The 23,818-nt window shown below is 42.8% G+C and overlaps 1 protein-coding gene and 1 gene segment (V, D, J or C); one reads left to right on the top strand and one right to left on the bottom strand.

The window, feature by feature from the left end:
• Positions 1 to 3,155: 3,155 nt before the first annotated feature.
• LOC117379015 (immunoglobulin kappa light chain-like) lies at positions 3,156 to 19,559 on the bottom strand. The segment is given in 4 exon segments: positions 3,156 to 3,629; positions 4,302 to 4,335; positions 18,988 to 19,301; positions 19,400 to 19,559. Coding segments are annotated over 4 exon segments (768 nt in total).
• On the top strand, positions 9,072 to 21,235 carry LOC129456665 (immunoglobulin kappa light chain-like). Its single transcript, XM_055225388.1, has 4 exons — positions 9,072 to 9,231; positions 9,330 to 9,649; positions 20,035 to 20,086; positions 20,762 to 21,235. The coding sequence occupies exons 1-4, from the start codon at positions 9,141 to 9,143 to the stop codon at positions 21,088 to 21,090; spliced, it is 792 nt and encodes a 263-aa protein (XP_055081363.1). The 5' UTR covers positions 9,072 to 9,140; the 3' UTR covers positions 21,091 to 21,235.
• The last annotated feature ends 2,583 nt before the right edge of the window (positions 21,236 to 23,818 follow it).

Below are 23,818 nucleotides of genomic sequence, written 5' to 3' on the forward strand. Positions count from 1 at the left end.
GAAGCCCGTTTCCGCCATGAAAAAAAAAAAAAAAAGCCCCACAGAAAGTCGAAATTACGAGTTTTAAACTCGTAATTAGTAGTTTTAAACTCGTAATTAGGAGTTTAAAACTCGTAATTAGGACTTTTAAAACTACTAATTATGAGTTTAAAACTCGTAATTACGACTTTTAAAACTACTAATTATGAGTTTAAAACTCGTAATTACGAGTTTCTGCGTATATAAATAGGAATCCCATTCTAAGTATTTACAAAATGACTTCCGAGTTGGCAGAGAAGTACTTTAGAGACGGCTTTACAACTAACAAAATACTACGTTTACTTGAACATTCACATGGAATAACAGTGAGCAAACGCACCCTTGAACGCATTTTAAGCAAGAGGGGTCTATGGCGCAGAAAAAATAAAACGAATGTGGCTGAAGTGGCAGCTTTTATTGAGCAACAACTGGAGACATCTGGTCAGTACCATGGTTATCGATGGATGCACCAAAAATGCTGGGTAAACAATATTGTGATCTGTTTATGTGAACAATTATTTTCTGGAAGATGGAATGTTTGATAGCATAAATAAAACATAGTTTGTGTTTGAAGTATTATTTCTGGTTCATTTTTATTGATTAAATTGTCTTTGCCTTCCACGTGCAAGAGGGGGGGCTTGTGACCAAACTAGCGCTCCGCTGAGACCACGGAAGACAAGCGCTCACAAGTGGTCGGTACAGCGCTCATGGCACAAAACATGGGTCAGAATTACGCTCACGGCCCACTGACTTGTTCAACACGCCAGAAACTTTACTGGAGCTTAATTCAGAGCTATTTGTTTATAAAAAATACGTAGGTGATAAACACAACAGTCCTCTTGTCTCCTCTGCTCTGTACAATCATATTCTGGCAATGTGCCCACTGGCTACAAGCTCAGCATGACCTCCGCGAGTCATTCTGGACACGAGCGGCACCTGTCCAGGCCTCTGGGCAAGTAGCGCACTGGAACGAGCGCTCATCATCCAACTCCAATACCTTGCATCACGTTTTGCATACCAATCAAAGCTGCTTTTTATACTTTATATTTACTATTAGTCCATGTTGGACAAATTTTGACATGGAGACTAGAGTTGAACGAAGGCCTGTCTTTCAGTGATTGTAGAGTTAATACGCACTCAGTTGAAGATGTCTTGTGTAACAGGAACATGACATAATGTGACCACTAGATGGTGGACTTGTTACGCGCCTTATCAGACCTGGACAGGTGCCGCTCGTCCAGAATGACTCACGGAGGTCGTGCTGAGTTTGTAGCCAGTGCACACATTGCAAGTGAGTGTACAGGGCAGAAGAGACAAGAGGACTGTTGTGTTTATCACCTACGTACTTTTATAAATGAATAAATTTAGCTCCAGTAAAGTTTCTGGCGTCTTGAACAAGTCAGTGGACCTTGAGCACTATTCTGGCCACTGTTTATTTATTATTAATCTGTTTTTGATGATCAATTATATGTTTGTTCATTGCTGTTGCAACTCATCATTGATGAGCTCTCGTAAACGAATGTATAGGTCAATAGTTTGATACACATCAATTGAAAAAGACAAATTATGCTCAGACATCAAGTCCACACAGATATTAAACACATCTTCGTCACAAGGAAAATCTCTGAAGCTGCACTCCTCAAGGCAGAGTGAGACCTTGTCCATAGTTATGGGATGTAAATAATTTTGACCACCATATAGTTGTGGAACAGCATACAATATGGAAGGCCTTCCATAAGGTGATCTTGCATTGTTTACTGCACGGATGCGATGGTTGTTCCAAGTCAAAACGACCTCATTAAGTTCTTCCTAGAATACAAACAGAAGTAATCATTGCATGTTTAGTACATTGGTCATTACCCTAACTCAGTGGGGTCCAACCCTTTTGCAATTCATTTAATTAATTAATTTAATTCAATTTAAAATCAGGTCTACATCAGGACTAAAGTAGACCAATTTTAAAATATTTATGTCAGAAGGTGTAAAAAGTGAAAAGAGCCTACCTGTATTGTTTTCATGAAACAGAACTGGATCAAGGATTTATCCAGAAAGTTGTCCAAAAAATGTCCATCTTCTTTAAGTTTGTCAAACAGCTCCATCCAGTACTGAACACACTCACTTCGCAGGGTGAGCCACCATCGTTCAATTCGCTGATTTCCCGTGCTAGGACCAAAGGTTACTGGACCTGGGGTTGTTTCTGCGTGATTTCCAGAGTAATGCAAAAAGTGCTGAAGCTCTGCAATATGTCCATTTTCTGTTCCCAAATCAAGCCTCACTCTTGCAGGACAGCCATTTGCAGTGATTACAGCATCCATGAAGTACCCAGCAATAATTTTTGGGTCATTGTTTGTTTTATAGGCTTCAAGCCAAATGATCTTCCTAGAGAAACCATCTATACACCCACTGATCGCTATTCCAAATGGCTTGAGTTTGTCATAGCCATCTATATGCCAGACAAAATTTGAGCCCCGGCTGTGGTATATCCGTCTTCGTAGTCTGTTTCTTGACCGCAGATCAACACCTTCACTGTTCAATAAACGAAGTAAAATACGGACAGTTTCTCTGTCTGTCACAATATTGTTTACCCAGCATTTTTGGTGCATCCATCGATAACCATGGTACTGACCAGATGTCTCCAGTTGTTGCTCAATAAAAGCTGCCACTTCAGCCACATTCGTTTTATTTTTTCTGCGCCATAGACCCCTCTTGCTTAAAATGCGTTCAAGGGTGCGTTTGCTCACTGTTATTCCATGTGAATGTTCAAGTAAACGTAGTATTTTGTTAGTTGTAAAGCCGTCTCTAAAGTACTTCTCTGCCAACTCGGAAGTCATTTTGTAAATACTTAGAATGGGATTCCTATTTATATACGCAGAAACTCGTAATTACGAGTTTTAAACTCATAATTAGTAGTTTTAAAAGTCGTAATTACGAGTTTTAAACTCATAATTAGTAGTTTTAAAAGTCGTAATTACGAGTTTTAAACTCATAATTAGTAGTTTTAAAAGTCCTAATTACGAGTTTTAAACTCCTAATTACGAGTTTAAAACGACTAATTACGAGTTTAAAACTCGTAATTTCGACTTTCTGTGGGGCTTTTTTTTTTTTTTTCATGGCGGAAACGGGCTTCCATACAAACATGCTTTTGATGCACAGCTCTTTATTTTCAGCAGAAGCTCCAGTTGGGACAGAGGGCTGTGTGCTGTGCTGCAGTAAGTGAAGTGTAGCTGTAGAGGCGTGAGCTGACAGCAGAGGGCGCTCTGCAGGCTGATCCCAGTGACTGTGTCAGTCCTGGGAACACTGCAGTGTGCTCAGTGTGTGGGACACTGGACTCTGGGAGCCCTGTGTGGCCTCACAGCTCACAGCCACGCCCCCCTCCCTCCACTGCTGTGCGGGGAGCGTCAGGCTGCTGCTCCAGCTGTAGTGGCCGTCCTTTTGCAGCACCGCGGGGCTCCGGCTCTGCTCCCCGCCCACACCGCCACCGGACACCTTCCAGGACACGCTCCAGTCTGACGGGAAGCCCTTGTTGGCCAGGCACACGAGGGTGGCCTTCCCCTGGGCCAGCTCCTCTCTGGAGGGGGGCAGCACCCAGAGGCTGGGCTCCACTCGGCCCACTGTGGACACACAGCACAAACACACACTTACACAGTGATACACACTGAAGGGATTCAGTACTGTTCACAAATACAGAAAGACTATTTTTATGGCCCTGTGCACTTTCAGATTCAGAAAAATAAAAGCAAATGGAAAAGAGAAAATTATTTATATCAAAATATTAATCTTTATTCCACATGTTAGTTTTTGGCCGAGCTGAGTGAAAACAGAACTCTGACAGAAAGGCTCCACTGAAGCTGAACCACAGAAAAGTTTCAGAGCTAAAGATAAACTGAGAAAAGTCCCCAGACTTTGAACAAGAATTCACATGTTTCTCTTAAAATATTTAGATTATTACAGCTAAAAAAATATGTATCAAAAAGGTTATGATAAATGCTTCCCTTCAACAAATACTTTGTTGAAGGGTTAAAAATATTTACTTTACAAAAGCTTCAGAAAATATTTTTCTGTCAAACTTTGATCCAAACAGATGAAGATAACTTTTTGTATTTAAGTTTCTACATTTCTGGGGGATAATAAGAATGCATGGTTCAACAAGAAGCTAGTGGACATTTTAACAATACATCCAAAAATGTAAGAAATAAAATAAACTTAGAGTTCAGAAACATAAACAGATGAATAACAGAAATAATAAAAGTATAATTTCAAGTAAACATAAAGAGAGGACTTACAGTTAAGGTCCAGTCTGGTTCCTCCACCAAACGTCCACCACAGTGATACAAACTCATGGAGCGCTCGTACAAAAACCTGCAGCCGCTCAGAGACAAAACCATTCAGCTGTACAGAGACTGGTAAACAACTGAGAAATGGCATTTATAGATTTAAACTGGACAAACTGTTTAGAAGGAGATGACAATGTGCTTATCAGGAACAATTTAAATTATTTTATTAATCAAAAGTAAATTTACAACATAATAATGGGAATAATTTATTAATATCAGTTACATTAATATGCTTCAACATAATATTAATAAAGTAGAGAGCCGATCACTGACAACAATTTTGGATATAACTTCCCTGGGGTCTCAAAACAAACATTTAAAATTCAACCCTAAACTGGAGACAGTATTGCTCTGAATGTGATGACACAGACCCTGCAGCTGTTCAGTCCCTCCATGTCTGTGTGGGAGTCTCATTTCCATAGACACACACTTTGCATGATTAGCTGCATGGTCCAGTGGGACACTTTATAGTCCTGAGAGGTGCACTCTGGAGCACTGGCAGCTGTCCTTCATGACAACACAAGCCACATACGGCCTCCTCATCACCAACATGACTTTGGTGTGCGTCCTCATGTGGACTGTCCTCTGCTGCTGCTTCACAGGTAAAGTCCAGAGAGTCCCACTGCTGTCCTCTGTCCACATCCGTCCCTCTGAGACCAACCAGACTAAACCATCAGGTGCTTTGTGTTTGTGTGTTCAGAGTCCAGAGGAGAGGTGACAGTGAGTCAGGCTGGAGCAGTGAGGGCCGCCCTGGGGGACACCGCCACCATACGCTGTACTATCAGCCAGAATGTGCACTATCACAAAAGATATGGGCTCTGGTTACACTGGTACCAACAGAGCAGGGACGTGCGGTCAGGGGAGGCAGGGGAGGCAGAGCCTCACCTGTCATCATGACAAGTAAAAAAAAAAATAAAATTATAACATCAAATTTATATTAATATTTGTCCACTGATTTTTATGTACAACTCATTTCGAACATTTTTTATTGTCAAAATCGCCGAATTTCCCTATTACCTGTTTAAATACAGGGATGAAACGAGAGGTGCGGCAGCAACGAGTCAAGCCTCACCTCTGAATGCGCCATCCATTACAAACTGGGTTGATACATGCAATTGGCCCGTGCTGCTTGCCATATATCTGCATGTTTCCAATATAATGTTTGCAGATACGTTTATTTGACCTGATTTTCCACTCTGGCTAATGTCTTTATTAACCATTAAAGTTTAATGTTTGTTAGTGACATATTTGGTTTTGCTGATGGAAAATAAAACCGCGGTGAAAAGGCGCAGGGTGAGGCAGATAGTTCTCTGCCGCACTGAAGAGGGCGTACGTGAGCCAACGGGTACGTGTGCTGTTCTTCTACGCAGAGGCGCCAGGCCCAGGCGAGTCAAGTGCGATCCGTTTTATATTTTGCTAGCTACGCCGGACTGCCAAAATGGAAGAGGATTATATATCGAAGCTTAAAAATTTCTCAAAACTGGACTTTCAGTCAAAAGTGGACGTGATTAACACGGGTAGACCAACACCGGAGCTAAAAGGTTTGCTTCAAACTTCGGGACAGAAGATAACGCGCTCTTTTCAAACGGAGTGGTACACCCGAAAAGAGTGGCTGTGTGGCTGTCCTTCGAAAAAACGTCTTTACTGCTTCCCCTGCCTTCTGTTCTCAACTTGTGACAATGTCTGGACTAACACGGCATATTGTGACATGAAAAAATTTACCACGAAGCCTCAGCAAACATGATAGATCGACCACTCACATCCAAAGCCAAATTGCTTTAAAAACGTTTGGAAACTCAAGGATCGATTTGGCTTTAAACGAACAGCGGAGGCTCAACGTTAGCATCCACAATGCCAAGGTAAAGGAAAACCGGCAGATTTTATGTTGAAATTCTCAATTCTCATTTGATCTCGGTTCAGGTTGGGGCTGATCAGTTTTTTTTCCCACGAAATGCAGGTTGAAATAATGCTGCTTATTATGAATATTATTTCTGTGCATCGTGTCGAGGCGGGTTCGAAAAATAGAGGCAGCCGCGCGGGGCGGGTAATATTTTGCCGTACATGCGGGGCCCCGCGGGTTGAAAATATCCTGACCCGAGCATCACTACAACACAGGGAGGGTGTAGAGCAAATGCACGTTTTTTTACCTTTACATATCTGTAATATGTACCGTATGTGTGCGTGCGTGTTTTGTGAAGAATGCTGATGAGATATGAAATACCCAGCAGCCAATTCAATAAGCGACCCTTTTTGGTTTATATATTTGTAAATCTGACACTAAAGGAGTCAGTGCCTCACCAACCATGAACCTCACCGCACGTCACTGCAACAGAGAGATGTAGAGCCTCCTAAACTTCTCATATATCATGCATCTAACCGAGTCTCAGGTGTCCCCAGTCGTTTTTCGGGCAGTGGTTCTGGGTCTGACTTCACTCTGACCATCAGTGGAGTTCAGCCTGAAGATTACACTGTGTATTACTGTCAGAGTTATCACGCCATAAACGGTCAGGATGTGTTCACACAGTGAAAAAGACTCGTACAAAAACCTCCTCGGACTGAACTGAAACTGTTCACACTTCACTGAACTCTACACAGTCAGATACAATATAATGAGAGTTAAGCCAAAACTATAACTAATAATAAAAGACAATAATGATTGAAGTATTGAGTAACAAAATAATAATAATTGAACAATACTTTTTACTTATCAGCCCCTTTACACCCAAACATACTGTACAGAAGTGAAAAACTGTCGTAACGACGGGGTTGGGGGGTGGACCAAAGACGTGCAGGACAGGTTTACAGTGTTTTATTTACAGTTAGTGATAAATACAAACAATAGTCCAATAATCCAACATGAGACGTGGGCAGGGCATGTGCAAGAGCCAGGGGCGCGTCGGGGAGACGCTGAGACGGGAACAGGGATCCGCCGGGAGCGGGGCGCAGACCAGACTAGGAACAGAACCGGAGGAAGCAGAGCCTGAGCAGACAGGAGAGCAGGAACCGGAGCCGGGGCGTGGTACTGCCGGGGTCCAGGACGAGACAGGGAGGTGAAGGTAAGGAGTTGACAATACCAGAGCTGGAACACGGAGTCAGGAACAGAGCCAGAAGCCAGGAGCTAGGGAGGTCAAGAGAACTGGAACGTTGACACGCGAACGATCTGGCACCGAGTGTCTTCTCCCAGCTCCTCTTAAGCACGGCAGGTGGTGGTGATTACCCTGATGGGACACAGGTGCGTGCGGGAGGAGCCGAGGGTCCGCCCAGCTCCAGGTTCAGACAGGTGAGGGAGGGGGGAGAGCACACAGGAAGGCAAAAATGGAGCAGAGATACGTGCGTCATGACAAAAACATTTAAAAACACATGAAAACACACACAAAACAAAACAAAAGTGGACGATGGTGTGATTGGTTATGTGGTGTCGGATTGTCTGAACACGTTTTGACTCATGATTTGAAAAGAGGAAAGTAGTCGTTGCTGTGGAGGTTGGGTGGGAGTGAGTTCCAGAGCGGGGGGACCTCTATGCTGACGAGATGGACAAACGAGACAGAGAGCTGGAGAGAAGAGGAGGAGCGGAGAGAGAGGAGAGGAGACAGAGAACTGGAGAGAGGAGCAGAGAGGGGGAAAGGGAGTGGCAATGTGGAGGAGATTGAAAAGATTGGAGAGGTTTTGTGGAGCAAGGTTATGAAGGCTTTGAATGTGGTGAGGAACATTTTGAAGATGATTCTTTGTTTTATGTAAAGACAATGAACTTGTTGGAGGATGGGGCTGATGTGGTGAAGGGGGGAGTCCTGGGGATGATTTGTGCTGCAGAATTTTGAAGCAGCTGCAGTTTCTGGGGGAGCAAAGAGAAGAGAGTTACAATAGTCAATCCTGCAGGTGATAAGACTGTGGAGAAGAACAGCAGCAGTGTGAGGAGTGAGAGATGTTCTGGAAGTGAAAGTAGGCACAGTGGATCATATTATTGAGGGTACTTTTGAGGATGACACCCAAACTCTTGACCTGAGGGGGTGGAACGACGTCGTTGATAGAAATGGAGAAACAGTTGGATTTAGAAAGAGTGGAAAAGGTGCGTTTAAGGACGACTTCTGTTTTTGAACTATTCAGTTTGAGGAATGATGCAGGTATGGTCCAAAGTAAACAAAAAATTCAATTCTGTCAAGAGGACAAAACGTTTTAGGAAGAAGACGTTTCACTGCTCATCAGGTTTCTTCAGTTCTGGTGAAATTGCTGTTGGACACTGCCTTATATCTGTCTGAAACTAACACCTGAACTACACTAAGTGTGAACAGTGACAGAGTCATATTTTGCATAATCATTCAGGTCCCCAATGGGTGATTTCACAACATGTAGCATACTGGCTAGCACTGTTCTTTGTTTCTATTTCTTTCTTCATTGTTCTGTCGTTTGTTGATTCCCATGTCGCCCAAAACCTCAGGACAGTTCCGCAAGTGCAAAGGGATATGTCACGGCTCTGCTAACATCAATTTAACACTACCCAAGACCCTTTCAGAATAAAACCATCATAAAAATCTGCATTTAATTTAAAAATATAACAGGGGACAAAACACTTCCCTGGGGTCCCACAAGAAACATTAAAAATTCAACTCTAAATCAGTGACAGTATTGCTCTGAATGTGGTGACACAGACCCTGCAGCTGTTCAGTCCCTCCATGTCTGTGTGGGAGTCTCATTTCCATAGACACACACTTTGCATGATTAGCTGCATGGTCCAGTGGGACACTTTATAGTCCTGAGAGGTGCACTCTGGAGCACTGGCAGCTGTCCTTCATGACAACACAAGCCACATACGGCCTCCTCATCACCAACATGACTTTGGTGTGCGTCCTCATGTGGACTGTCCTCTGCTGCTGCTTCACAGGTAAAGTCCAGAGAGTCCCACTGCTGTCCTCTGTCCACATCCGTCCCTCTGAGACCAACCAGACTAAACCATCAGGTGCTTTGTGTTTGTGTGTTCAGAGTCCAGAGGAGAGGTGACAGTGAGTCAGGCTGGAGCAGTGAGGGCCGCCCTGGGGGACACCGCCACCATACGCTGTACTATCAGCCAGAATGTGTACAAAGACAGTAGCTGGGGGCACTACTTACACTGGTACCAACAGAGAGATGGAGAACCTCCTAAAGCTCTTATACGTCATGCATCTACTCGAGTCTCAGGTGTCCCCAGTCGTTTTTCAGGCAGTGGATCTGGGTCTGACTTCACTCTGACCATCAGTGGAGTTCAGCCTGAAGATTACACTGTGTATTACTGTCAGAGTCTACACTACATCAACAGTCAGTGGGTGTTCACACAGTGAAAAAGACTCGTACAAAAACCTCCTCAGACTGAACTGAAACTGTTCACACTTCACTGAACTGACACTGCACAGTCAGTCAGAGCACAATTACAGTATAACCATAACCATAAATAACTCACTTGAGCTTGTTGTCTCAAAAAAGTCAAGTAAGATCATATGTTATATGGAAAAAACAAAAAAAAACAAAAAAAAAAACTATATTGTTACTAAAAATATTTTTCAAATGTATTTTTTGCTATTATTGAACTCTCAAGTTAAGATAATCCTAATAAACGTGTCCTGGTCTAATTTGAAATAATTTTTTATTACACCCTAAATGCAGTGAACTAAAAATGAAAATGCATTTGACAAATATTAGAATGAAATTATTTAAACAAATAAAGAAGAATTATATTTTTTGTCATGAGCATACCTATAATTAAGAAATATTTTATCAGATCATTGTTAGACATGTTACCCACCTAATTATTACCAAGAAAATATACATTAAACTGGACCGCACAATACATTTATTAAAAATGGTTAAAATGATTCAATATAACCAATATAAAAATGCATATATATATATATATATATATATATATATATATATATATATATATATATATATATATATATATATATATATATATATATATATATATATATATATATATATATATATATATATATATATATATATATATATATATATATATATATATATATATATATATATATATATATCTCCTTCTCACCCTCCACGGGTGGTCTCTCATCCCCTCTTTTCCACGCTCGGGACCTCTACCAGAGGCCTGGGAGCTTGAGGGTTCTGCGCAGTATCTTTGCTGTTCCTAGTACTTCACTTTTCTGGACTGAGATGTCTGATGTTTTTCCTGGGATCTGCTGTAGCCACTACTCCAGTTTGGGGGTCACTGCCCCCAGTCCTCCGATGACCACGGGCACCAGTGATACCTTCACCTTCCAGGCTGAAGCTGGTTAGAGTGTGTCATTATCCACAGTGAAATGAGGACTGCTGAAAGGACATTCTGCAGGAAGAAGACATTACTCCAAAAGAAACATTAAAAAACAGGTTACAGTTTGCAAATGTACACAGAGACAAAGACTTTAATTTTTGGAGACATGTCCTGCCGTCTGGCAAAACTAAAATTGAACTGTTTGGACAGGATGAGCATCTTTATGGGAAGAAAAAGGGGAAAGTTCACAAGCCTGAGATCAGCGTCCCAACTGTGAAATATGGAGGTGATAGCATCATGTTGTGGGGTTGTTTTGTTGCAGGAGGGACTGGTGCACTTCACAAAATAGACCATCATCATGAGGAAAGAACATTCTGTGGAAATACTGAAGTAATATCTCAAGACATCAGCCAGGAAGTTAAAGCTTGTGCACAAATGAGTCTTCCAAATGGACAATGGTCTGAAGTATACAGCCAAACTGGTTACAAAGTGGCTTAAGGATAACAAAGTCAATGTTTTGGAGTGGCCATCACAAAGCCCTGATCTCAGTCCTATTGAAAATTTATGTCCAGACCTGAAAAGGCCTGTGTGAACAAGGCGGCCAACAAACGGCTCAGTTACATCAGTTCCGTCAGAAGGAATGGGACAAAATTTCTACCAAATATTGTGAGAAGATTGTGAAAGGAAATCCAAAATGTTTGACCCAAGTCCTACAGTTTAAAAGCAGTGGTACCAAATACTAATGAAATGTATGTAAATTGACTTTGATGAAAGCAATGAAAAATTGTCTAAAAAAATCTTTTTCTCATTATTCTGGCATTTAGCAAATATAAATAATTTTGGTAATCCTGCTTGACCTAAAACAGGAAATGTTTTTGTCTGATTTTATGTCAGACAGTGAGAAAAAAAAAAAAAAGCATGTGTGCCTTTTTGTATAGTGTTTGTAAACTTCTGGCTTGAACTGTAACTTAAAATAAACATATTTAAAGAATAATAAATATAGACAGCGTATTTCATGTAGTTTGTCCTTGTACGTGTTGCCGTAGTAAGTGACATGTGTTTGTGCTCTTTCCCAGAAGCATCTGAGCATGTGCATGCAACTTCAGCTCTGACTCAAATTGGGGAATGACAAGGACAAAAGGCAGAGTTTGTGCTGGGGCTCCATCTCCAGCTCCATCACTCCCCCACAGCCCCACAGGAGAAAAGAGATAAAGTCACAAAACATCCAGTCTAGAATCTAAAGGGTCATATTCAACCTGTTGAACGGAGCTCCCAGCACCACAGCTCCTGAGTCAAGCATCCGGAAGTACGGAAAGCCACGAGTGACAAACTCACAGGGTTTTTATTAAAGGAGTGGAGGTCCTCACTGGCAGGTGGAGTGAACACCACATCCACACTGCTCCATCCATCCATCCATTTTCTTCCGCTTATCCGGGGCCGGGTCGCGGGGGCAGCAGTCTAAGCAGGGACTCCCAGACTTCCCTCACCCCGGACACGTCCTCCAGCTCCTCCGGTGGGACCCCAAGGCGTTCCCAGGCCAGCCGAGAGACATAGTCCCTCCAGCGTGTCCTGGGTCTTCCCCGGGGCCTCCTCCCGGTGGGACATGCCCAGAACACCTCCCTAGGGAGGCGTCCAGGAGGCATCCTGAGCAGATGCCCGAGCCACCTCAGCTGGTTCCTCTCAACGTGTAGGAGCAGCGGCTCTACTCCGAGCTCCTCCCGTGTGACCGAGCTCCTCACCCTATCCCTAAGGGTGCGCCCGGCCACTCTGCGGAGGAAGCCCATTTCAGCCGCTTGTATCCGCGATCTTGTCCTTTCGGTCATTACCCAAAGCTCATGACCATAGGTGAGGGTAGGAACGTAGATTGACCGGTAAATAGAGAGCTTCGCCTTCCGGCTCAGCTCCTTCTTTACCACAACGGACCGATACAGCGACCGCATCACTGCAGACGCTGCACCGATCCGCCTGTCAATCTCACGCTCCATCCTTCCCTCACTCGTGAACAAGACCCCGAGATACTTGAACTCCTCCACTTGGGGCAGAGACTCACCACCCACCCGGAGAGAGCAAACCACCTTTTTCCGGTCGAGAACCATGGCCTCGGATTTGGAGGAGCTGATTCTCATCCCAGCCGCTTCACACTCGGCTGCAAACCGCCCCAGTGCCTGCTGCAGGTCCTGGCTCGAAGAAGCCATCAGGACAACATCATCTGCAAACAGCAGAGATGAAATCCTGTGGTTCCCAAACCAGGCCCCCTCCGGCCCCTGACTGCGCCTAGAAATTCTGTCCATAAATATAATGAACAGAACCGGTGACAAAGGGCAGCCCTGGCGGAGTCCAACATGCACTGGGAACAGGTCTGACTTACTGCCGGCAATGCGAACACAGCTCCTGCTCCGGTCATACAGGGACCGGACAGCCCTTAGCAAAGAGCCCCGGACCCCATACTCCCAGAGCACCCCCCAAAGGACACCACGAGGGACACGGTCGAATGCCTTCTCCAGATCCACAAAACACATGTGGACTGGTTGGGCATACTCCCATGAGCCCTCGAGGACCCGATGGAGAGTATAGAGCTGGTCCAGTGTTCCACGACCAGGACGAAAACCACACTGCTCTTCCTGAATCCGAGGTTCGACTATCGGTCGGATTCTCCTCTCCAGCACCCTGGAATAGACCTTACCGGGAAGGCTGAGGAGTGTGATTCCCCTGTAATTGGAACACACCCTCCGGTCCCCCTTTTTATACAGAGGGACCACCACCCCGGTCTGCCATTCCACAGGTACTGTCCCCGACCGCCACGCGATGTTGCAGAGACGTGTCAGCCAAGACAGTCCCACAACATCCAGAGACTTGAGGTACTCAGGACGGATCTCATCCACCCCCGGAGCCTTGCCACCGAGGAGCTTGCCAACCACCTCAGTGACTTCAGCCAGGGTGATGGACGAGTCCGCCTCTGGGTCCCCAGTTTCTGCTTCCTCCTCGGAAGACGTGACAGTGGGATTGAGGAGATCCTCAAAGTATTCCTTCCACCGCCCGACAACATCCCCAGTCGAGGTCAGCAGCCCTCCACCCGCACTGTAAACAGTGTTGGTGAAGCACTGCTTTCCCCTCCTGAGGCGTCGGACGGTTTGCCAGAATCTCTTTGAGGCCGTCCGATAGTCCTCCTCCATGGCCTCCCCGAACTCCTCCCAACCCCGAGTTTTTGCCTCTGTGACTGCCCGAGCCGCGGCACGCTTGGCCTGCCGGTACTCATCAGCTGCCTCAGGAGTCCCACGAGCCAACAAGGCTCGATAGGACTCCTTCTTCAGCTTGACGGCATCCCTTACTTCCGGTGTCCACCACCGGGTTCGGGGATTGCCGCCGCGACAAGCACCGCAGACCTTACGACCACAGCTACGAGCAGCCGCATCAACAATAGAGGTGGAGAACATGGCCCACTCGGAGTCCATGTCTCCAACCTCCCCCGGGATCAGGGAGAAGCTCTCCCGGAGGCGGGAGTTGAAGACCCCCCTGACAGAGGGCTCCGCCAGACGTTCCCAGCAGACCCTCACAATACGCTTGGGTCTGCCAGGTCTGTCCGGCTTCCTCCTCCGCCAGCGGATCCAACTCACCACCAGGTGGTGATCAGTTGACAGCTCAGCCCCTCTCTTCACCCGAGTGTCCAAGACACGCGGTCGGAGGTCAGATGACACGACAACAAAGTCGATCATCGACCTCCGACCTAGAGTGTCCTGGTGCCATGTGCACCGATGGACACCCTTGTGCTCGAACATGGTGTTTGTTATGGACAAGCTGTGACTAGCACAGAAGTCCAATAACAAAACACCGCTCGGGTTCAGATCGGGGAGGCCGTTCCTCCCAATCACGCCCCTCCAAGTGTCACTGTCGTTACCCACATGGGCGTTGAAGTCCCCCAGGAGAACAACGGAGTCCCCGGTTGGTGCACTGTCTAGTACCCCTCCCAGGGACTCCAAGAAGGCCGGGTACTCTGCACTGCTGTTTGGCCCGTAGGCCGACACAACAGTGAGAGACCTGTCCCCGACCCGAAGGCGCAGGGACGCGACCCTCTCGTTCACCGGAGTGAACCCCAACACACAGTGGCTGAGCTGTGGGGCAATGAGCAAGCCCACACCAGCTCGCCGCCGCTCCCCGCGGGCAACGCCAGAGAAATGGAGAGTCCAACCCCTCTCAAGAAGATGGGTTCCAGAGCCCAAGCTGTGCGTGGAGGTGAGGCCGACTATATCTAGCCGGTAACGCTCAACCTCCCGCACAAGCTCAGGCTCCTTCCCCCCCAGCGAGGTGACATTCCATGTCCCCAGAGCTAGTCTCCATGTCCGGAGATCCGGTCGTCGAGGTCCCCGCCTTCGACTGCTACCCGGATCTCTCCGCACCCGCCCCTCATGGCTCCTCCCGCAGGTGGTGGGTCCACGGGAGGACGGCCCCACGTCGTTTCTTCGGGCTGGGCCCGACCGGGCCCCGTGGGGAAAGGCCCGGCCACCAGGCGCTCGCTGCCGAGCACCCACCCCAGGCCTGGCTCCAGGGTGGGGCCCCGGTAACGCCAGTCCGGGCGACGTAAACTGCCTTGTTGTATTTTTCTTCATGAAGGGCTTCTGAACCGCTCTTAGTCAGACCCGTCTCCGAGGACCTGTTTGCCATGGGTGACCCTACCAGGGGCATGAAGCCCCCGACAACATAGCTCCCAGGATCATTCGGGTGCTCAAACCCCTCCACCACGTTAAGGTGGCGGTTCGGGGAGGGGCTCCACACTGCTACACACATTTATTAGCATTAAATTGAATTGACATTTAATTATTCCTGTTTATTTCCACATAGATATTCCTACTTGATTCCTATTTTTGCTTGTTCTTTGTCTTCATGTTTTTGACAGTTAGAGACGACAAAATGGTTCATTCTACACTATCACTAAGATTACTGTTGATCATTAATTTCATTCATTCAAATGATTTTAATACGATGAGTAAATTTAACAAATGAAAATATTCTTTATTCTTTATGACTGATGCAGTTGCTTCTGTTTAAAAAATAAAATAACTGTAATATATGACTTTTTAAGCCTGGGCTTAACTCTCATTATATTGTATCTGACTGTGCAGAGTTCAGTGAAGTGTGAACAGTTTCAGTTCAGTCTGAGGAGTTTTTTGTACGAGTCTTTTTCACTGTGTGAACACATCCTGACCGTTGATCTCATGATAACTCTGAGAGTAATACACAGCAGAATCTTCAGGCTGAACTCCACTGATGGTCAGAGTGAAGTCAGACCCAGATCCACTGCCTGAAAAACGACTGGAGAGTAGGAGGCTCTCCATCTCTCTGTTGGTACCAGTGTAAGTAAACTCCAGCTCCATTGTTCCTGTGTCTGAGGATTTGGGACCTGATATGGAAACTGTAACATTCACTGCTGGACAAGTGACAGCTGTGATTCCCTTAAACATTGTGGACGATGATGTACCTGAAGAGGCAGTGGCATTTGTTTTCAAGTTACTGTCAGATTCTGTCACTGTGAATGCAGAAGTGGATGAGCCAATGAAGGTATAAATGAACTGTGGCACATAGTAAGGATGAGGCAATAAACAATTATAGAGTTTAACATGATAATTACACAATCATTATCCGTGATACATTTTATATAATTGTGACGATCAAAACAAAGACAATCACCATTATACCATCTGTCCATGCCATTTTTAATTGTCAGCAATGTTAATATTGATCATGATATTGCAATTAATCACAGATATTTTGGCCATGATCATGATGGTGCAGATGGAAACTGCTGTACAAGAAAAGTTGAATCATTTTTAGTGTTTCAAACTCATGAATAATGGTCTTAGATTGTTCATTTAGCTCCATTCTGAAACTCCCTGGGGTTAGGCCTTTCAGCTAGTCAGTTTTGTAGTAAAGGATGGTGTTATGGATAAACAGGAACAGCTGCAGGGACATCAGGCTCATTGTGTTGTTGGTGTGGGAGTGGCTCTGAAGGGCCCGCACAGACACTGAGCAGCACTGGGCTCTTAACGGCTGGAGCAGAGAGGCAGAGGAGACAGGCACACAGCTCACACTACTGCCCCCTACTGACCACTACTGTCCACTACAGAGAGCAGAGCTGGAGCAGACAGGCAGCACACATACAAACTCACACGGTGACCTCTGACCTTTTGACCAGACCCTAAAATGCTTCACTGTCGGATCAGAGCAAAGCTGAGGAGTTTGTTGATAAAGTCGTAAGTGGATCTGCAGTGAGGATCACATTTTGAACTGAATTTGGCTGAAGAAATAAATATAAATATGGTTTATTTGACCGACAATGTCACTTTTTGTGTGTTTGTGTCAGGATCCTCTCTTCTGCTGTTTTCCCTGTTGTCTCTCCTTCTCTTCTGTGTTGTCTGTCTCTCCTCCCACCTGGGCGTCGGCTCACCTGATCTGACAGCTGACACACTTGGATCCAATTTACCTAGTCTGGTTTTTCATCCACTCCTCACCAGTTTGTCACTGATCCTACTCCAGTTAGTAGATGTGTTTGGAAACATGAGACAAGTTCACTTTTTTCAGCGTTTTTGTTCAACAGCTGCTCTGTTCTGAGTCCAGGTGCCTCTGCCTTTATTTTTAGAAGTTGCCTACCTGTCTCCTGCCTGTCCCCAGTCTGTCCCCAGTCTGTCCCCTGCCTGTCCCCTGCCTGTCCCCTGTCTGTCACCTGCCTGTGAATCAGCCCAGTACTGACCTTCACCTCTGGACGTCCCAGCCTAATACTTACCACATTTACCTCATTACTACCTGGACATTAAACAGTTGAAGTCCTCACTAGTTCTGTGCTGCTTTTGGGTCCTAAGTAAAACCCTGACAGTTTGTTGGTTTTCATTTTTCTAGATTCTAGTCAAGGTTTAAATAATTAAATATGTTTAGGGATGATATAATATTTCAAAGTAAATAAATGTGACTATTTAAAAAACTGAATATGTTTTAATGCCACCTTCAGAAACCAGAGCTGAGCCTTTCAGGTGTTCAGTTTGTGAAACAATATTATATTAATAATATTAATACAATTATATAATTATAAAGCTGTACAGTTGCATTTATTAAATATGGTAGACAGGTATCATCAGAATCAGACCATTTCCACTTTAGTTTTCAATGAGAAAATGTTCCTTGGTGAGGGCCTCAGGGGTGTGTTTTTGCTCCTTTCATATTTCATAAGTAGCTGGATATTAAAAAATAAAAAAAGTTGTATTAATAGTTTATTGGAGCAAAATTATTTTAAGAATTAAATCCACAATAAATTTGACCATTAATGTTAACAAACACCTGTACACAAGTAAATGCATAAATACACTGACTTATTGGGTCTATTTGTTGTATCAATATAAATTATTTTCTTTTGTAGAACTATAAAATTCTGAAATATATATCATATTTAATGTATTGAACACATGACACTTAATTAAACACAGAGGCAGATCAACACTGTCTCTGAGGATCAAAGGTCAAAATGTTTCCTGTGGGTGACCCCAAGGAAGTGTTTTGTTCCTTTATTAATTCATCATAAAAGGCCTTTATAAATTGGTTATGATGAATTATATGAAACTCTATAATTTGTTGAAGAAAAATAATTTTTCCAACTCTTTTTGACAAAGACTGTATTGTGCAGTCCAGTGTAATGTTTATTTTGTTGGTAAAAATTAGGCGGGTAATGTGTAAGAATAATGAAATAAAAATATTTCTCTGTTCTGTTAATTATTATTTGGTGTTTTTCCTGGTAAGCTCATGATAAATATATAAATCTGCTCTACTGCTTTTATTAATTTAATTCCAATTTTAGTAAAATACATCATCTTTTAAAATGATCATTTTAGTTCACTACACTGAGAGTGTAATAAAAATATTTAAAATTAAAACAAGACACATTTATTAGCATTATCTTAATTTGACATCTCAGAAGAAGTAAAAATAAATTAAATTGTTGTAACAATTTTGTATTTTTCCATACTTTACCTGACTTTTTTGAGACAACACACTCAACTGAGTTTGTTTTTGCTTTCGCTATGTCTTATAATTAATTAATTAATTCTACTATAACTTTACATCAAAAAAGAAAGAAAGAAAGAAAGAAAGAAAGTGTGTTTATTGTATTACTCAAGACTCCAATAATGATTGGCTTCCGTTAAAATGTGCTCAAAATAAACAGATTAAAATGACTGTATTTTTGTCTTTCTCACTTATTTAATTTTTAACCTTTTTAGTCTGGACTTAACTCTCATTATATTGTATCTGACTGTGCTGAGTTCAGTGAAGTGTGAACAGTTTCAGTTCAGTCTGAGGAGGTTTTTGTACGAGTCTTTTTCACTGTGTGAACACATTCTGACTGTTGATGTAGTGATAACTCTGACAGTAATACACAGTGTAATCTTCAGGCTGAACTCCACTGATGGTCAGAGTGAAGTCAGACCCAGATCCACTGCCTGAAAAACGACTGGGGACACCTGAGGCTCGAGTAGATGTAGAATATATAAGAAGATTAGGAGCCTCTCCATCTCTCTGTTGGTACCAGTGTAAGTAGCTTGTAGAAGACACAGCTGGACTGACAGTACAGCGTATGGTGGCGGTGTCCCCCAGGGCGGCCCTCACTGCTCCAGCCTGACTCACTGTCACCTCTCCTCTGGACTCTGAACACACAAACACAAAGCACCTGATGGTTTAGTCTGGTTGGTCTCAGAGGGACGGATGTGGACAGAGGACAGCAGTGGGACTCTCTGGACTTTACCTGTGAAGCAGCAGCAGAGGACAGTCCACATGAGGACGCACACCAAAGTCATGTTGGTGATGAGGAGGCCGTATGTGGCTTGTGTTGTCATGAAGGACAGCTGCCAGTGCTCCAGAGTGCACCTCTCAGGACTATAAAGTGTCCCACTGGACCATGCAGCTAATCATGCAAAGTGTGTGTCTATGGAAATGAGACTCCCACACAGACATGGAGGGACTGAACAGCTGCAGGGTCTGTGTCATCACATTCAGAGCAATACTATCTCCAGTTTAGGGTAGAATTTTATATGTTTGTTGTGAGACCCCAGAGAAGTGTTTATTCCCCTGTTATATTTTAAAATGAAATACTGATGTGTAGTTAATTCACTGATTTGCTCTTTACTTTACAAATACTATGTTGGAGAATATTATTTTTAGTCATAATAATAAAGTATTCCCATTATTATATTGTGAATGTTTGATGAATAAAATGATTTAAATTGTTCCTGATAAGCACATTGTCATCTCCTTCTAAACAGTTTGTCCAGTTTAAATCTATAAATGCCATTTCTCAGTTGTTTACCAGTCTCTGTACAGCTGAATGGTTTTGTCGCGGTCTCTGAGCGGCTGCAGGTTTTTGTACGAGCGCTCCATGAGTTTGTATCACTGTGGTGGACGTTCGGTGGAGGAACCAGACTGGACCTTAACTGTAAGTCCTCTCTTTATGTTTACTTGAAATTATACTTTTATTATTTCTGTTATTCATCTGTTCATGTTTCTGAACTCTAAGTTTATTTTATTTCTTACATTTTTGGATGTATTGTTAAAATGTCCACTAGCTTCTTGTTGAACCATGCATTCTTATTACCCCCCAGAAATGTAGAAACTTAAATACAAAAAGTTATCTTCATCTGTTTGTATCAAAGTTTGACAGAAAACTATTTTCTGAAGCTTTTGTTTCCTAAAGTAAAGATTTAAAGAAGTAAATATTTTTAACCCTTCAACAAAGTTTCACTTTTATCATAACCTTTTTGATACATATTTTTTTAGCTGTAATAATCTAAATATTTTAAGAGAAACATGTGAATTCTTGTTCAAAGTCTGGGGACTTTTCTCAGTTTATCTTTAGCTCTGAAACTTTTCTGTCGTTCAGCTTCAGTGGAGCCTTTCTGTCAGAGTTCTGTTTTCACTCAGCTCGGCCAAAAAGTAACATGTGGAATAAAGATTAATATTTTAAGTATTTTCTCTTTTCCATTTGTTTTTATTTCTCTGAATCTGAAAGTACACTGGGCCATAAAAATAGTCTTTCTGTATTTGTGAACAGTACTGAATCCCTTCAGTGTGTATCACTGTGTAAGTGTGTGTTTGTGCTGTGTGTCCACAGTGGGCCGAGTGGAGCCCAGCCTCTGGGTGCTGCCCCCCTCCAGAGAGGAGCTGGCCCAGGGGAAGGCCACCCTCGTGTGCCTGGCCAACAAGGGCTTCCCGTCAGACTGGAGCGTGTCCTGGAAGGTGTCCGGTGGCGGTGTGGGCGGGGAGCAGAGCCGGAGCCCCGCGGTGCTGCAAAAGGACGGCCACTACAGCTGGAGCAGCAGCCTGACGCTCCCCGCACAGCAGTGGAGGGAGGGGGGCGTGGCTGTGAGCTGTGAGGCCACACAGGGCTCCCAGAGTCCAGTGTCCCACACACTGAGCACACTGCAGTGTTCCCAGGACTGACACAGTCACTGGGATCAGCCTGCAGAGCGCCCTCTGCTGTCAGCTCACGCCTCTACAGCTACACTTCACTTACTGCAGCACAGCACACAGCCCTCTGTCCCAACTGGAGCTTCTGCTGAAAATAAAGAGCTGTGCATCAAAAGCATGTTTGTGTGTGGAGCTGCTGAGACACACTTCAATAAAGACTCACTGCACTCACATATGACTACGCCTCATCTTTTATATACAATTATTGGTCACTTTGATATTCAGAAGAAATGCATCAGTAGGTGCAGAGTGTAGAGTGATTAGAAACACATAAAACACTTTACATGAAAAGCAAAGGGAAACTGTTAAGACAAGAATAAATGATACACTGATCATACAATAGAGATAAAGATATTCTAGTCTGTGTAACTTTGGGTTAATAATTAATATTTTGAGTAAATGTTGGACTAAAACAGTTGGACGTCAAATATTTACTATTCTTAGCTTTTCATTCATTCAGTTGGTGCATTGTGCTATCAGTATATTTATATATATTATAGTATATATATTTATATATATATATTATAGTATATATATATATATATATATATATATATATATATATATATATATATATATATATATATATATATATATATATATATATATATATATATATATATATATATATATATATAAATGCAGAATTTAACTCATAATTTATTTAAACAGTTATCAAATGTGTAGCTTTAAGTTTGTTTGGAGTGAGCACAGCAGCTCACGTGATTTAGGGTCAAAATTGACCTGGTCCTTATCGTGGACCTCAAGTAAGTTTTTTTTTTTTTCTTTTTAGTTAATTGTAAAGGTAAAAGCTTTTACTGTGGATCAGACCTGGACGACTGAGGGATTACACAGACTTAATTATAAAGGCCTAGTGTTATTTCCATTATTACACATTAAGTGTTAAAATATTTTAAAATAAACCATAGACTTTTAAAACATATGTCCACACAACATCAAATATATGACGAAAGACATGGAATTATGTAGTAAAGGGAAAAAAAGGTTAATAAGAACTACACAACTGTCTAAATAAAAAGGAATTGTCATTTTGAATTTTAGAAGTTTTAAAAGTGAAAAATCATCAAATATATTGACATCAACTGACAACCGCAAGTCCTACTTTAATCAATCAGTATTTGGCCTCGAACTGGTTTAGTCAAACGTTCATTGTTCATTTACACAAAAATAAAAATTATAAAATTAAAATTAGCAATTCTTAAAATAAAAAAAATTTAAATATTAAAATAATCTTTTCAACAAAAAATGTAATAGCAACATTGAAAACTCATACTAATAAATAAACACTTTTACACATTTCATTTACAATATTTCACTTCAACAAACTATTAATTCAGTGAATAAAATCGTTAACATTTCTATTGTATTTAATTATATCTATTTAAGTATGAAATAGAAAAAGGAGCAAACACATCCCTGAGGTCCACTGCAAGAAACACTTAATCTTAAAACAGAAACAGTGTTGGTCTGATACGGCTGGTCCCTGCCTACTGTGTTTAATAAATACAATTAAACAGTTTTACAATGATAGTCATTTAATAAAAAAAAAAAACAAAACACATTTTAAATGTAGCAAATAAACTGTTCACCTGAAAGGTTCAGCTCTGGTCACTGATTCTGACCTTATTAAACACATTGAGTTAAAACAGATGCACAATAAATATATTCAATATATTTTAGAATAAAATTTAAAATTAATTCCTTATGATCACGTTACAAAATACTTCAACCTCATAAACCAAACAAAACAACTAAAAATTGCCCTTTATTTCTTCATCAAAGTGAGGATTAGTTGTGGATGTGGTCATGACTCAGACGAAGCGCAGCCTCAGGAGCACTTTTGGTTTGTGTTAAAAAACATCAGCAAACATAACTGCACATGTTTGCAAAGTCTAGGCAGGTCATCGACACAAAGTGAGAAGAGTAAAGGGCCTAAAGCTGACCCCTGAGGTAAACTACAGGGAGGACGGAGCGCTATCATTCACCTGCACACATGGTTTGTCTGATAGATAGCAGTGGTCAGTAGTGGTCAGTATTAGTCAGTGTTGGTCAATACTGGTCAGTATTAGTCAGTAGTGGTCAGTAGTGGTCAGTATTGGTCAATAGTGGTCAGTAGTGGTCAGTATTGGTCAGTAGTGGTCAGTAGTGACCATCGCTTGGCTGACCCAGCACTCCCTAAAGACGCCTCTGATGCACCATTTGTCCCCGTGTTATTTTGGCTTTGGGCCAAAGTAACACAAACATTTTGTCTTGACACACACGTCCACACACGTCCACACACATCCACACACGTCCACACACGTCCACACACGTCCACACACGTCCACACACATCCACACACGTCCACACACGTCCACACACGTCCACACACGTCCACACACGTTGGAAGCGTTGGTGTATTTCATTGCCATGGCAACACGGTGCTAAATATGACTTTCAAATATTAACAGTTCATAGGCATCACAGAGGCTAACTCGCTACGTGCTAACTAATACCCATAATGTGGTTGTCTGGTGGCCATTAATTACCCCAGAGCTGTCAAACTTTTTATATATATATATATCAACAACAGTGACCACCAAAAAACCAACCACCAATTTTTCATTATCTTTCCCATAGACTTTCCAAAAAAAAAAAATAAATAAATAAATATATATATATATATATATATATATATATA

This window comes from Periophthalmus magnuspinnatus, chromosome 11 (assembly GCF_009829125.3).
Source record: "Periophthalmus magnuspinnatus isolate fPerMag1 chromosome 11, fPerMag1.2.pri, whole genome shotgun sequence".
Taxonomy (NCBI): Eukaryota; Metazoa; Chordata; class Actinopteri; order Gobiiformes; family Gobiidae; genus Periophthalmus; species Periophthalmus magnuspinnatus.

Excerpts from the sequence above, each read along its gene's own strand:
- LOC129456665 (XM_055225388.1), top strand. The coding sequence starts at position 9,141 with ATGACAACACAAGCCACATACGGCCTCCTCATCACCAACATGACTTTG. Across the intron at positions 9,232-9,329 it reads CCTCTGCTGCTGCTTCACAG|AGTCCAGAGGAGAGGTGACA; the intron begins GTAAAGTCCAGA and ends TTGTGTGTTCAG. Across the intron at positions 20,087-20,761 it reads AACCAGACTGGACCTTAACT|TGGGCCGAGTGGAGCCCAGC; the intron begins GTAAGTCCTCTC and ends GTGTGTCCACAG.